Below are 14,330 nucleotides of genomic sequence, written 5' to 3'. Positions count from 1 at the left end.
GCTTCAACCTGTCCTCATAAAGTTCATTCCATAGATCTGCTATAATCTTGATCACTTGATGCACTATCGACATCCAGCGCTTGTGGTTTCACAAGACGACACTGATCCAAGCAATCTTCTAAGTTGTCATACTTACCAGCCCTGTAATTCCACATACATCCCTTCTTAATTGAAAATCCCACACATTTAGCCACCTCCCAGGTAAAGACTACATGATCACTCTCACCAGTTGGTGTCAATGTGGTAATATTGGTTATAGACAAATTGTATGATGCAATTACTTTTGGTACTCTCAAATTCCTAGTACATACCATCACATGCTTCCTAAGGTAATTATTCCTCAATAACTGCATAAATTTATTTCCTTCTTCCCATATATCCTTTCCTCCTTCCAATCTATGTCACACAGTTGAAGTACCCATAATAATTACACACCATCCACTTATTGTCGATGAATACTATCTCCATCATCCTTTACATCCTTTAGTCTATAGAAGCAACCAGCTGTTATTTTTTTGTTCTGCTGGCCTCTATCTGGTCAGACGGCTTCAAATGTGCAATTTTCAATGGCCTGCAGTTGAAATCTCTTTGGTGCCATTATCAGCTATCATCAATAATACTCCTTTCCTCCCATTCTTTTCTCTCTGTCCTCCCTGTAAACACTATACTCTTCACATTCTATTCCGACTAACTACAGGGTGTCCCAAAATTCACGCAAGAAGTAATTTTGATAGAAAACACAGGTTTTTAATTAAAAATTGTAATTTCTTATTGATTCATAAAGTATACAGTATAGGGTTATGCATGGAATAGCATATTGGGTAAATGGCCTCCATGGCTTTGCTGGCACATACGCACTCTTTTGTCGAAATTTTCCATGACCGTTTTGCATAAATAAGGCTGAATTTCGTTGATACAGCGCTCAATTTCCTCCTTCAAGGCGTGGGTGGTCATGGGCTTGTTGGCATAAACCTTAGACTTCAAAAAACCCCAGAGAAAAAAGTCCAATGCTGTTAAGTCACATGATCTGGGCGGCCAATTCTGATCACCAAAACGGGAAATTACATGACCAGGAAATGACTCATGCAGTAATTGGATTGTTTCTCGGGCTGTATGGCATGTGGCACCATCTTGTTGAAACCACATGTCGTCCACATCCATATCTTGCAATTTAGGCACAAAAAACTGGATTATCATGTCGCGATAGCGAGCACCATTAACTGTTATTGCCTTACCAGCCGCATTTTTGAAGAAGAATGGACCGATGATGCCTCCAACCCAAAATCTGCACCAAACAGTGACACGTTGTGGATGCATTTGTTTCTCAACAATCACTCGTGGATTTTCTGAACCCCAAATGCGACAATTTTGTCGATTAACAAAGCTATCAAGATGAAAATGAACTTCATCGCTGAAGATGATTTTGTTCGAAAAATAAGCATCCACTTGTTGTTGCTTATTTTTCGATAATCCATTCAACGAACTCTCTTTGCTGTGTGTGGTCAGTAGGCTTCAGTTCTTGAGTCAATTGAAACTTTGTAAGCATAAAGATGCAAATCTTTCGTGAGAATATGCTGTGAAAAGCTTCTCGAAATGCCCAATTCAAGACCACGGTTCCGAATTGATGTTCCTGGACTCTCAGCAGCACTCTCATGAACTGCTTCGATGTTTTCTTTTGAAGGACGGCCAGAGTGTATAAGATCACTAATTGATCCAGTTTCCTTGAATTTTTGAATTAATCTTTTCACAGTTGATGAAGTTAAATCACTATTCCGACCATATTTTGTACGAAAATTGCAAACTGTAGCTGCCAAACCTTCATTATTTTTAAAATATTGCTCAACAATGAAAATGCATTGTTCTTTTGTGTAACGCTCCATTTTTAATAACCCGGAACTGTCAGCTGTCATGCTGTCTTTTTTTTCTCGTTGGCAACACTTTGCCGCACAAAGCGCTAAATTTAAATCTTGTGTGAATTTTGGGACACCCTGTATATCATCTTCTGTCAGCCATGTCTCACTAATGCCAATTACCTTGGCCAGGATGAACTAACCAATGCCAAAAACTCCTCCGTTTGTTCTGAATGCTCCTGGCATTAGTGTATACAAATTACATAGCCCCTTAGGCCTGCTGCTGTTCTTATGCTTTATACTAACTATCCCATTCTGTTTTGTTACCACTAGTAATAACTTAGGCATTTTTTGCATATTCTTACACCCAAGTGGCTCACTGGCACCTGTGTACTTGCTCAGTAGTTTAGTATTATTATTATTACGGGTATCTCCATGGAGTCAGTAAACTCATTGTGGGAGACCCAAACTATCAAAACAATATCTATCATACCTCTTCTTGAATTCATTTACAGACGAAGAACTTACAACTGAGTCAGGCAATGCATTCCACTCATTCACCACCCTCCAACCAAAAAATCTAGTTCTCACACCCTTGTTAACCACACTTTTCCTTAATTTCCAGGGATGACCTCTTGTTCTTCCATCACTATCACACAGCTGAAATATTTCCCCTGCATCAATCTAATAAAAACCTTTTAGTAATTTAAATATTTCTATCATATTCCCTCTTCTCTGCCTATCAACCAACCTCTATAGTCCACAAGCTCTCAATCTATCAATGTAGGCAGCATTTTTTACTCACCAACTTAGTCACTCTCCTCTGAATCTCCTCCACAACCTCCTCATCTCCAAGGAATTCAGGTGACCAGACTTAAGCACAGTAATCCAAATGTGGAAGTATCAATGCCTTATAAAGGGGAATAATAAGGAATAATAACCTCTTTATCTCTGGATGTTAGTGCATTTTTCAATAACCAAGTAATCCTATGTTCAGTCTTGGACACCTTAGCAATGTGCCCTCTGAATTTCATCTCCCTATCTCCAAGTCCCTAGCCTCATCAATCTCTTGAAGCACCATTCCATCAATGTGGTAATGCCAAAATGCATAACTTAACACTTTTTCACATTGAAAATGTGGAAAACTATCAAAAGGGCATCCATTACCTTTGGGGCAAAAGGTAATGGATGCCCATTTTGCCAGCTTATTTAAATCATCCTGCAAACTCTCAATATCAGCTTGATTTTTTTATTGCGCTACCCAACTTTGCATCATCAGCAAACAACTGAATATCTCCCTTCAAGCCATTTCCTAGATCATTTATGTACAAATAAACAATAACGACCCAAGCACAGAGCCCTGAGCCACACCACTGGTCACCTGCTTCATCCTGGACTCTGCTCCTCCATACACTACATTCTGGTATCTCTCCGTGAGCTATTCTCTTATCCATATGACCAGTTTAGTATCCATCCCCATCTGCTCCAATTTGTACAACAGTATTCCATGGGGTATCCTGTCAAAAGCCTTAGCAAAATACAGAAGTATCACTGAGTAACCATTCCCCTTGTCCAACATAGATGTCATTCTTTTGTAAAAAGTTAATAAATTGTTAAGGTAGGATCAACCTTTAACAAAACCACGTTGTCCCGTATAGAGTATTGTATTCTGATCCACCCATTCTTGAATTCTGTCCTTAACCAACTTTTCCAATACTTTTACCACCACTCCTGAGATGGTGATTGGTCTGTAATTAACTACCGCAGTCTTAGAGCTACCTTTATGCAAAGGAACCACTTTGCCTTTCTTCCACTCCCTAGGGACCATACCAGAGCTCAAACTTAAGTTAAATAACCAAGCGAGAGGCGTTGACAATTCCTTTGCACATTCACGCAACACCTGAGCTGATATTCCATCTAAACCTACAGCACTGTTTGCATTTGAATTCTGCAATATACTAAGTACCTCTGATTTATTAACTTCAATTCTCACATTAGTTATTGCTACAGGTACCGAGATATCCCCACTTGGGTGATAGACTTTTGAAAAGTGATCACTCAATGATTCTACTATTACATCTGAATTGGTCATTTCAATACCATCAGCACCCACTAAGGTTATCCTTCCAAAGTCATTCTTCCTTTTACTTGCCACATAGCAGAAGAACTCTTTGGGATTACCCTTGATCTCCTTGGCTAAGGTCTTCTCCTAATCTGATTTAGCTTTTCTTACTATGCTGGTAACCTTCCTAGCTTGAGCCTTGTACTGCTCATGGGTGTACTGATCGCCTTCCTCCTTGTAAATTCTCCATAAATTTTCTGTTTTTGCAGATCAAGCCTGATACTACTACTCATCCATCTAACGCCTACCTTGTTTGTCTTCCTGACCATGGGAATACATTCTGATATTGCCTTCCTCAGACACCTCCTAATTATATCCCATGCACTGCTAACATCTTTCCCCTGCAATATGTTCTGCATTGAGATGGCTGTACGCTCATTCCAAAGCTTGTTATAATGACTTAACCTGCAGTTCTGTATATATCCCTTCTTAAGAGAGAAATCCACAAATTTCGCAACTTCCTGAGTCAACATGATTACCACATGATCGCTCTCACCAGTTGGAGGTAATGAGCACACCTTATTTATGCGCATGTCCTATGACCAGATCCAACACACACCACGAGTCCCTTCAGTTATGTGCTGTTTCAAGTAACTGACATAAGTAATTTCATATCATCTGCAAACAATTGAATATTCCCATGCATTAAATCACTAACATTGGCAATGTTAGTGATTTAATGGTTAAACAATACAAGTCCCAGTATTGAAGCACTGTGGAACCTCAGTTGTAATCTTCTGCTCCTTGATAGTTTCCTCATACATAATTCTCTGATATTTATCAGACAACCAATTCCATCATTAACCCGACATCTAAACTCATGTGCTATGACTTAAATATCAGCTTATCATGTGGCATCCTGTCAAATGCCTTTGTAAAATGTTACTTTATTATAAAAGGCAATCAGATTACTAAAACACAAACATCCCTTAACAAGTTCATACTGACTCTCACTAGCTTCTCCAAAATCTTAACTACTGAAGAAATGCAAATTGGTCTATAGTTTGATACTTCCATTCTACTACCACTGTTATGCAGTAGTACTTAGTACTATCTTACCTACCTTCCACTCCTTGCTAATTCCCTTAGCAGATTTTCTTAAACCACATGCCGAAATCTCATCTAGTCCCATTGTTTTATTGATGTCCAGAGTACTCAGTATTTCAAATACACTTTTAAATTGTGAACCCTCCCCATTACTTAAGTATTAAAAGCTATTTCTCCAGGATGAAATATCCCAGTTATAGTGATGATTAAGCAACTCCACTATATCCTCTATATCAGTTGCTCTACTCCCATATTTTTCTAATAATGCCATTCTTTGACAATCATTCCTTCTCTTACTGCTAACATAAAAGAATTTCTTAGGATTTTCCTTGGATCTCAGGGCAAATCTCTTCTCATATTGAAGTTTTGTCTTCCTTACCATACTAGTCACTCTACTGGTCTGAGTCTTACATTCTTCATGCATCTTCTCTCCATCCCCTCTCCTTACATCTCCTCCATAACACTCTTTCACTTGCAATTCTGCAAAGCTGCATTGATCTCTTTTCCAGCTAACTCCTCATTCCATGCTACACCTGCAAGCTGTCTCATGAGCTCCTCATATACAGGATGGTGCAAAAGTAGCAAAGGGGTTTACAATAGTAATAACTTTTTAAATTGAAGTTTTGAATTTATTTCTCTTCAAAACAGTGACATATAATCCATGGAGAATTTTATGAGCTAGGTATGGAAGACTATAAGTGACTGTAAGTGACCACCATTTTCAGCTTCACAAAGTTGGGCTCTTTTGAAAACATTTTCCATTACACGTGTTAGAGTATCTAGCATTAATTCCATTCCCGGATTTCAGCTCAGATGTTCTCCTTGAGCTTCTCTGTGTTTCTGGTTTATTCACATATACCCTTTCCTTAAGATGTCCCCAAAGGAAAAAGTCAGGGCTGTTTAATCTGGTGAAAGAGCAGGCCAGTTGAATGCTGAATTTCTTGAAATTAGATGTTTGCCAAAAATCTCCCTTAAGACCTCTATTGTGGCTCGAGCAGTGTGTGTGTGTGCACTGGCTCCATCCTGTTGGAACCACATCTCTGGAGTATCAGCAAGAGCTGTTCTTAAAAAAATTGTTGATCATATCGCGATGTCGCTCACCGGTTACAGTTACGGCATTGCCATTAGTTTCTTCAAAGAAAAATGGTCCAATAACACTTTGTGATGCAACTGTGCACCAGACCGTACACTTAAGTGGGTGTAATTCTCATTGGTGGATTACCCCTTGGATTCTTGGTACCCCATATTCTGCAGTCCTTCTTCTTTACAAAATCATTCAAGTTAAAATGAGCTTCATCACTCGTTATCAGATGATCCATAAAGTCATTTTGTTCTCGGACCAATTCTTGTAAGAGAATAGAGTACATCAGATGTTGTTGGTTATCTCTTGGGTTTCCCACCTTAAAAGCCAAGTTTCCCTAATTTTTCATATCCACTTTCACTTCATTCAACAATACTTTCAATCCATTCAAATCTATTCAATCTATGCAACCATCCATCTTGTATAAGTTCTTTCGTCCATCAAACTTACTCTACACATCCATAAACTTCACATCGTTCCTTCTGCATAACCTATGCATTAACTTATTTGTTATCATGGCCTTCCTTCTCAACTCATATCTGTTACACTGTGGCAGCAGACTCACTACTCAGTATCTTCACTCTTTTCTTTTGCTACTTTCAGTAACTCTTTTATGTCTTCCTTCATGCAATACCTGTCTCCTTTCGTATAATTCATTTCAGCCAAACCATCAACTTCGTTCACTTTACTCCTTTGCATTCTACTATCTTGTTAACACTTAATTTTTGCACCCTTTTATCAGCACCAAATAACATATGGTGCTGATAAAAAAAATTTTGGTATTGAGATCACGTTTCCAAACATAAAACGGGTTTATTAAAAGAAACAATATGACCGAACAAGTTTCATAAATCATATGACTTACATTATCAGGGATACAAAACTTGTATAAAAGCCTAGAAAAATTCATTACACATAGCAGATTATTATTATTACTGTAACCTCCTGGAATCAGTAGTTTCATCATGGGAGGCCACTCAGCCAGCAACATGTCTATCATGATGAACCTTGAAATTATTTACACTCCCTGCATTTACAATGCCAGTGCATTTACTATGGTCAGACAGGAAGAACTGTGGACATCTGCCTCAGTGAACATAAAAAATACATCCGGCACTATCACTATGTCAAGTTGGGTTCTAGCACACCATGCTTTGGATACCCCTGCACACAGGATCAACTGGAAAAAAACTAAAGTGCTGCACAGAAGCTTTTACAAGTCAGAGAGATTGTTCTTAGAATCAACAGAAGCCTTGAAACATACTCCAAACTCAACAAGTATGGCTGTATAAATTTACTTAAGATTTGGGAGACAGTCATCTTAAGACATAACTAGTACCTGCTTTCTCTCTCTCTGTTTTTTTTTTTTAACATAGAGGACACCTAAGTCCCATTGTTACACCAGATTGTTGTTGTTGTCTCGTGCACTGTGACAAATTGTTTTTTGTGCTCTGAAGATGCTGGTTAGAATACCAGCGAAATATCAGCAATAAGTCAATAAATAATTATTTACTTATCAGTCTGTGTTCTAATATATGCCTTCAAAATTAATCAACATTCTTCACCAAGTGTATACTGTTTGCCCACAGGTGCGAGACCCTTCGACACTTCTGCACATGTCTGAAGAAGGAGAATCTATTCCGATAATAGGGTAATCAATCCATCTTGTGGGATGAGTTGTTTATTATTACATGTCGGAAAATTAACTTTTCTTTTATGAACATTATAGTTTTTAAAGTGGTAGCTATTTTGCTTGTATAACAGTCAGAAAATTTTACGTATAAAGCACGTGATTTTGCAGTAAGTAACCAATTCATACATCCTTTATTTCTTTCTCCCCTTCAGCATGAATTGACTCTTCTTGGCATGTTGCCAGACTATGGTCTCAGATCTGTGGTCGGACAGTTGCAACATTGAACTGACAGTTCCACTTACTTGTCCATTCATGCAATCTATTCAAGTGCGCTTGTAAGGCCATAACATCTGCTTGCCTCATCATTGCGCTCACCAATTTGGCATCATCTGCAAATAGCTGCATATCAACAGTGAAACCCATTACAATATCATTAATATACAAATTGAACAACAATGGTCCCAAAATTAATCAGTGTGCAAACCTTCCTCTTTTGGGATACTGCACCCCATATACAATTTTCTGATACCTATCAGACAGTCAGTCACCAATCCAGTTGAGAAGTCTGTTATCCAATCTATTCTGTTTCAATTTATTTATCAGCATGTCGTGCAGCAATTGACAAGACATTTGTCACCTTATAGTACATAAGTAAGTTAGTAAAACATCATCTCCCTTTAACAAATCCATGTTGACAACCACAGAGAATACTCCTATTATCAACCCGTTTCTATATTCTAGCTCTCACCAATCTCTCTCTAGTACCTTCACCACAACTCCAGATATACAGATTGGCTTATAATTTGTAGCCACAGCCTTATCGCCACCTTTATGCAGTAGAACAATTTTACCTTCTTTCCTCTCCCTTAGAACCTCTGTTGTTATAAGACTTATTAAACAGGCATGCCAATGCTACTGTGAATTCCCTGGAACATTCCCTTAGGACATGTAGTGACATGTCATCAAATCCTGTTGCCTTATTGACATTAAGGTTATCTATTTCCTCAAATACCTCCTGCTCACTCACAATTAAGCCATCCTTTCTTGTCCTCTACACTTAAGTTTCCCATGATTTCACACTGATAAGGATGAAACACCCTTATAAATTGATCACTGAATACCTCAACAATGTCTTCTGCAGCATAACATTACCATTCCACCATTTCCCTCCATTAAAAACATTCATCATACTATAATCATTTTTCCTTCTACCTGCCACATATCTAAAAAACTCTATAGGGGTTTTCTTCACCTGATTTGTTAATTTGTGCTCTTACTGCACGTTTATTATCCTTACTAACTGTGTCACTCTTCTCACTTGTACTTTATATTCTTCATGGAACTGATTATTACCATTATTCATCTTTTACCAAAGTGTCTTCTGCTTCCAGATTTCATTCTTAATCCCCTCATTCATCCATTTTACATCTACCTTATTCAGCATTTTGACCTTCAGAAAAACATTCACACATTGATGCTGTTATGTATTTCTTTGTCAGTTCCTAAGCAGTATTTATTTCCTTACTGCTCAAAGCTTTTCATAATCACCAGCCTTGTTTGTACTTGCACATATATCCTTTCCTCACAGAAATCTGCGTATGGTTAGTCACAACCCAAGTGATCGCTTAATGACAAAAAGTAATGGGCTTGGCTAGGATATAAGTATAAGGGTATGCTTCACTATTCTGCATAAGAATTATGTATCCTTTAATAGTGGTAACACTTTTATTCCAGTAATTGGAAGCAGTACCCTTGATACTTGATTTTGAATCTCTTGATATGTTTACTCTTTTATCATTACATATATGAAATTATGAATGTTTGTTCTAGCTTAATTATTTTAATTTCTATTTAAAAAAAACATCATTGGTAATGTGTGTGTTTCATCAACATTGTTGTGATGTTTATATTTGCTCATTGTTATGATTCTATGTACTTTTTTTGATTTCTTTCCTCTCAGTTTTTAAAATAATTTGAGATATCACTGTTGAATTATCTCAACTTTCAACCTATATATATATATATATATATATAGGTTGAAATATATATATATATGTGTGTGTGTATATATATATATATATATATATATATATATGTGTGTATGTATGTATGTATGTATGTATGTTCAAAAAAAGACTGAACTTTTTAAATTGTGTGTCAGCTGGCACAGAGAGCGTGCTGTGGCTAGAGCGCACCTAGCAAGCAGGTTTTGACAACAAACTGCCATTTGCCTCATTCTGCTATGAGCATTAATTGTCGAGTTACATCTGCTGAAGTGAGCACATGTACAAGCTGTTAGTCAGATTAGTGACAAAGACGTTGAAAGAACAACGTGTGTATGTGTGAAATTTTGCTTCAAACTTGATATAAATTGAGATGTGGGTTTATGGCTATGATGTTGAAATCAAGATGCAATCATTGTGGGGAAAGGGTCTCCTTGACCAAAAAAAGCATGCATGAGTCGGTCAAAGATCAAGGTGATGTTGGTTGAGGTTTTTCATTGGAAAAGCATTGTCCATTATGAATTTGTACTACATGATCAGTGCATTTAAGGGATGCTCTGCGCAGGAAGAGGCCTGAATTGTGTGGAAAACTAGACTTGGATGCTGCACCATAACAATGCAGTGGCTCATGCATCGCTCCTCATCTGCAGTTATATGGCAAAACATCAGACGTCTGTTGTGCCCCATCTACCCTATTCTCCAGGCTTAGCCCCAGCAGACTTTTTCCTGTTTCCCAAACTTAAAACCACTTTGAAAGGACGTCGTTTCCAAACCATAAGGAGATTCAGGAAAATGTGATAAGAGAACTGGCTATGTATGCATGAATGCACTTTCACAAATATTTTTTGTGAAAGTGCATTCCAACAATGGAAGAAACTTTGGGAATGGTGTATCACCAGTAGAGGGGACTAATTTGAAGGGGACAGTGTTTAAAATGTAAAAAGAGCAACAAAGTCTTTATAGCAAAAGTTCAGTCTTTTTTTGAACTTGCCTTTGTGTGTGTGTGTGTGTAGATTCTTGAAAAATTTGTAAAAATATTAAAAAATCTTTTATGTTAAGAAATTTGAATGCAGAATTAAATTTATTGTTCATTATTATATGCTAGATTTACTACTTTGCTAACAAATATTTTTCCTTGTTGATGGTGATGCCATTCTTTTCCTTGCTGTAATCTGTGGTGGTGGGCAGAAAGATACCCAGGTACTGTAATTTGCTGTTTTGTGTCTCTCCTGCAACTGACGAAATCTTTTTGCTTGCATGATCGATTGTGATGCCCCTTCATGCTATTGTTGCACTGCATGTTTTGAACTCTCTGCTGTATTCTTGTTATAAACTCCATTGCATTTATATGCCCTATTAATTTTTAATGAAAACTTGGTGTATACTTTTTTTTGTGAATATTAAACTTTTCTATATATGTATATATATATGACAGAATGATCATTAACTCAGTTAACATACATAGTTTTATGAGGAATTGAATGACTAGAACCGAGATTTAAGTAAAAAGGTTTTAATATAAAAGCACTGCTAGTTTCGGCCTGTAACAGCCTTCTTCAGGTGACATTATAAAAGAAAGAAAAAACACTAAACATTGACGGTTAAAAGACTATGAACAACATAGACAGTCTCTATACATAATTAGCATGAAAACGTTGTAGTTGTATTTGAAGCTGTTCTTTCATTTGTTGCATTGTTGGGAGAGTGCGTGCTTGCAGCCTCACGTGAATGCCAGTACATGATTACAGCTGAATGACTATCTAGGAGGTTGTAGCTCAAGTTGTTATTTAGATGAACAGGATTGAAGATGATTTCTCTAGATTCCACGATTTTTTTCTCTAGTTCGTCACTGCAATGGAAGATTTTATATTAGTAGATATTAGTAGATTTTCCCCAGCAGACTTTGTGACTTTGGTTTTCATCATTAGGATTAGCCGAGAAAAGGATATGACTTGATAATGCACTCGCTCGCTGTCTCTTGTAAGTAATGTCCCTCGTGTGTTCTTCCATACGCAATTCGACAGATTTGTCTGTCTGCCCAAAATAAGGAATATCACAATCACACAATACTTTATATATACCAGGGTATTTGAGTTGATGATGACAAGGTTTTGGGTGGTTAATTAAGAAACGGATCTTTGGAAGTGGAGTGAACAAGGTTCTGATATTGTATTTTCTTAGAACATTTGCTAATTTATGTGAAACAGTACTTATGTAAGGAATAGATATATTGCCTTTGAATCTATTTGTTTCTTCTGAGTGATGTCTAGGAGGATTAAGAAGGAATTTTTCAATGATTTTCTTGGAATATCCATTAACCTCGAAAGAAGTTTTCAGATGGTTTATTTCTGTAAGAAGTTCATTTGGGTCATCAAGAAGTGTTTAAATGTAAATTAATGTGTGTGCGTGTGTGTGTGTGTGTGTGTGTGTGTGTGTGTGTGTGTGTGTGTGTGTGTGTGTGTGTGTGTGTGTGTGTGTGTGTGTGTACACACACATACATACATACACACATGCATATATATTAAGAATATCAGTCAAACTTGGTTGTTTTCATATTAGTGTTATTGAAATTGATTTTTTTAAATTTTTTTTTTTAAATTAAACTCATGAAATCATGAGTTTTGTGTCTCAGTTTTCATTTAAGATAAGAGTATAATTTATTATGTACTTTCATTTTGTAATTTGTTAAAAATGGTAAATAGATAAAAAACAAAAATGCCTTTTTTAAGAAATTGCATTGGATAAACTTTTTTTTTTCATATTTGTTCTTAATTAAGACACTTTTAGTCAAGAAAATATGTTTTCATTTTTAATGCGTATATGAAAAAAAAATGCACACAATACATGGTCAGAAGTGTTTAAATTTAAATTAAAGTGTTTATGAAAAATAACTTCACATTCCATATTCATGATTTCACAATACTACCAAACACCATTCATTACATTAGGAAAAAATATGTGACTGCTGAAATTTCACTGTACAGTTTCCATAAAAGAAGGTTATTAGCTTTAATGCAAATATTTTACAAACAAAATTTAAAATAATTTTAATAACTCTGAATATTTTAGAATTCTGATAATTACGAAATAATTCTGATTCTAAGCAGTGTTTTGTAGTGTACAACAATTCTAACCGGTGTTTTATGGTATTCAGAATTTGAGTAAATTTAAACAGAATCTTATTTAGTCCACCTAACAATAAATGTTTAAACAGGTATATAATCAATTTAAAAAAAAAAAAACTTAGAAGTACTTGAGTATCCTGGAAATTAATGTTTCTTGTTTGAGAAACCCTAGTCTCTAGGATCAAGAACTTCACTTCTCGGGTAACTATAAGCACATCCATGAGTCTGTTTTATAAAGTCTGAATAAGTGAATAGCCATGCAAATTTGGAAATGGAAATTTACCATGCTGGTAAATTTTTAACAACCAGCTCACTATTAAAAAAAATTAAAAAAAAAAAAAAAGTGTGTTTACAGGCAGTTCCTGCTTTATGAGTTTTTTTTTTTTAAAGTATCCACAACATTGAAAATATGAGAATTAATTGCAATAAATATATGCTATGCATTCACAACTACAACACTTCAAACCATGCATTTATTATTATTATTGTTATTATTACTTAACACCTCCAGGGAGCCCAAAGACTTATTGGGGAGGGCACCTACTCTACAATTCTGTCTCCACAACGAACCGCAACTACACCAACCATCTACCACACCACAACTACTAGCATTTTCACAGACTCACAAACATCCATGCCTACGCTTGGATTTGAACCCACAGCCTTTTGGCTGGAGAGTGGATATGCTTACCTCTCAGCCAACCAGGCCTGCTATACAACATATTTATTTAGTATACAATATAGTACTACTGTGTTCGACTTATCGATACAGTACTTTGTCCTCTCCTTAATTTTATGAGTAGTTTTGAAGATTTCAAGAACCAGCAGCGATCATACAAAATGAAGCAGTCATTAATATTGCCAACCAGTTGCAGCTTCAGGTTTCTACAACTGATATCACCGATCTGCATCAAGCACACAATGGAGAGCTTAGAAATGGAGACCTTGAAATGGCAATGTGAAGAGCCTGAGGAAGAAAATTTATTATTACTATGTGACACGTCCAAGGACTTATCACGGGAGGGCACTCCACTCTACTTCTCACTGTCTCCCCTAGTACTTAATTCTCCAAATATACACAGTGCTGTTGCTGCTACTACTACTGTCATCACCACCACCAATAATAACAGTATTTTTGGTCTGTAAATTCTGTGTGTTCTAATGGGCATTTGTCTGTATACGTGTGAGATGAAAAACCCAAGTTTCCGGAAGAAAAAACCTTACTACGTCTATATGAGATTGGCTAACTCACCATTTAATGAATGAAACTCTCTTCATTTCTTCCCTCTTAAGAGACTTGATGAAGCTTTTCAACACATGGAAAAAACAACCGAGATTTTTGAATCACAGATAAAAAACTAGCTGCAGATTTAAAAAATGCTTATACGCGATATAATGAATTTCATAAAGAAAAGAGAAGACTATCTTGGAAACAAATAACATTATAATTTGCTTGATTTTTAAAGCCT

The 14,330-nt window shown here is 36.4% G+C and overlaps 1 protein-coding gene across 4 annotated transcripts in view; it reads left to right on the top strand.

Annotated features, from left to right (window-relative positions):
- The window catches only part of LOC150094270 (protein DOP1A), a 613,349-nt gene that overhangs the window by 514,505 nt on the left and 84,514 nt on the right, over positions 1-14,330 (top strand). The window contains exon 28 of one of the 4 annotated variants that reach the window (XM_090412137.1): positions 10,925-11,042. The exons of the other annotated variants lie outside the window; for them this stretch is intronic. Coding sequence (XP_090268263.1) covers positions 10,925-10,997 — 73 coding nt within the window. The 3' untranslated portion in view covers positions 10,998-11,042. Of the gene's footprint in view, positions 1-10,924; positions 11,043-14,330 lie in introns of those variants that run through there. 4 annotated transcript variants of the gene reach the window in all.

This window comes from Typopeltis vanoorti, chromosome 22, assembly GCF_054136105.1.
Source record: "Typopeltis vanoorti isolate ZY-2024b chromosome 22, IOZ_Tvanoo_1.0, whole genome shotgun sequence".
Taxonomy (NCBI): domain Eukaryota; kingdom Metazoa; phylum Arthropoda; class Arachnida; order Uropygi; family Thelyphonidae; genus Typopeltis; species Typopeltis vanoorti.
Note: the sequence above shows the minus strand (reverse complement) of the source record. Positions and strands in the feature narration are given on the sequence as shown.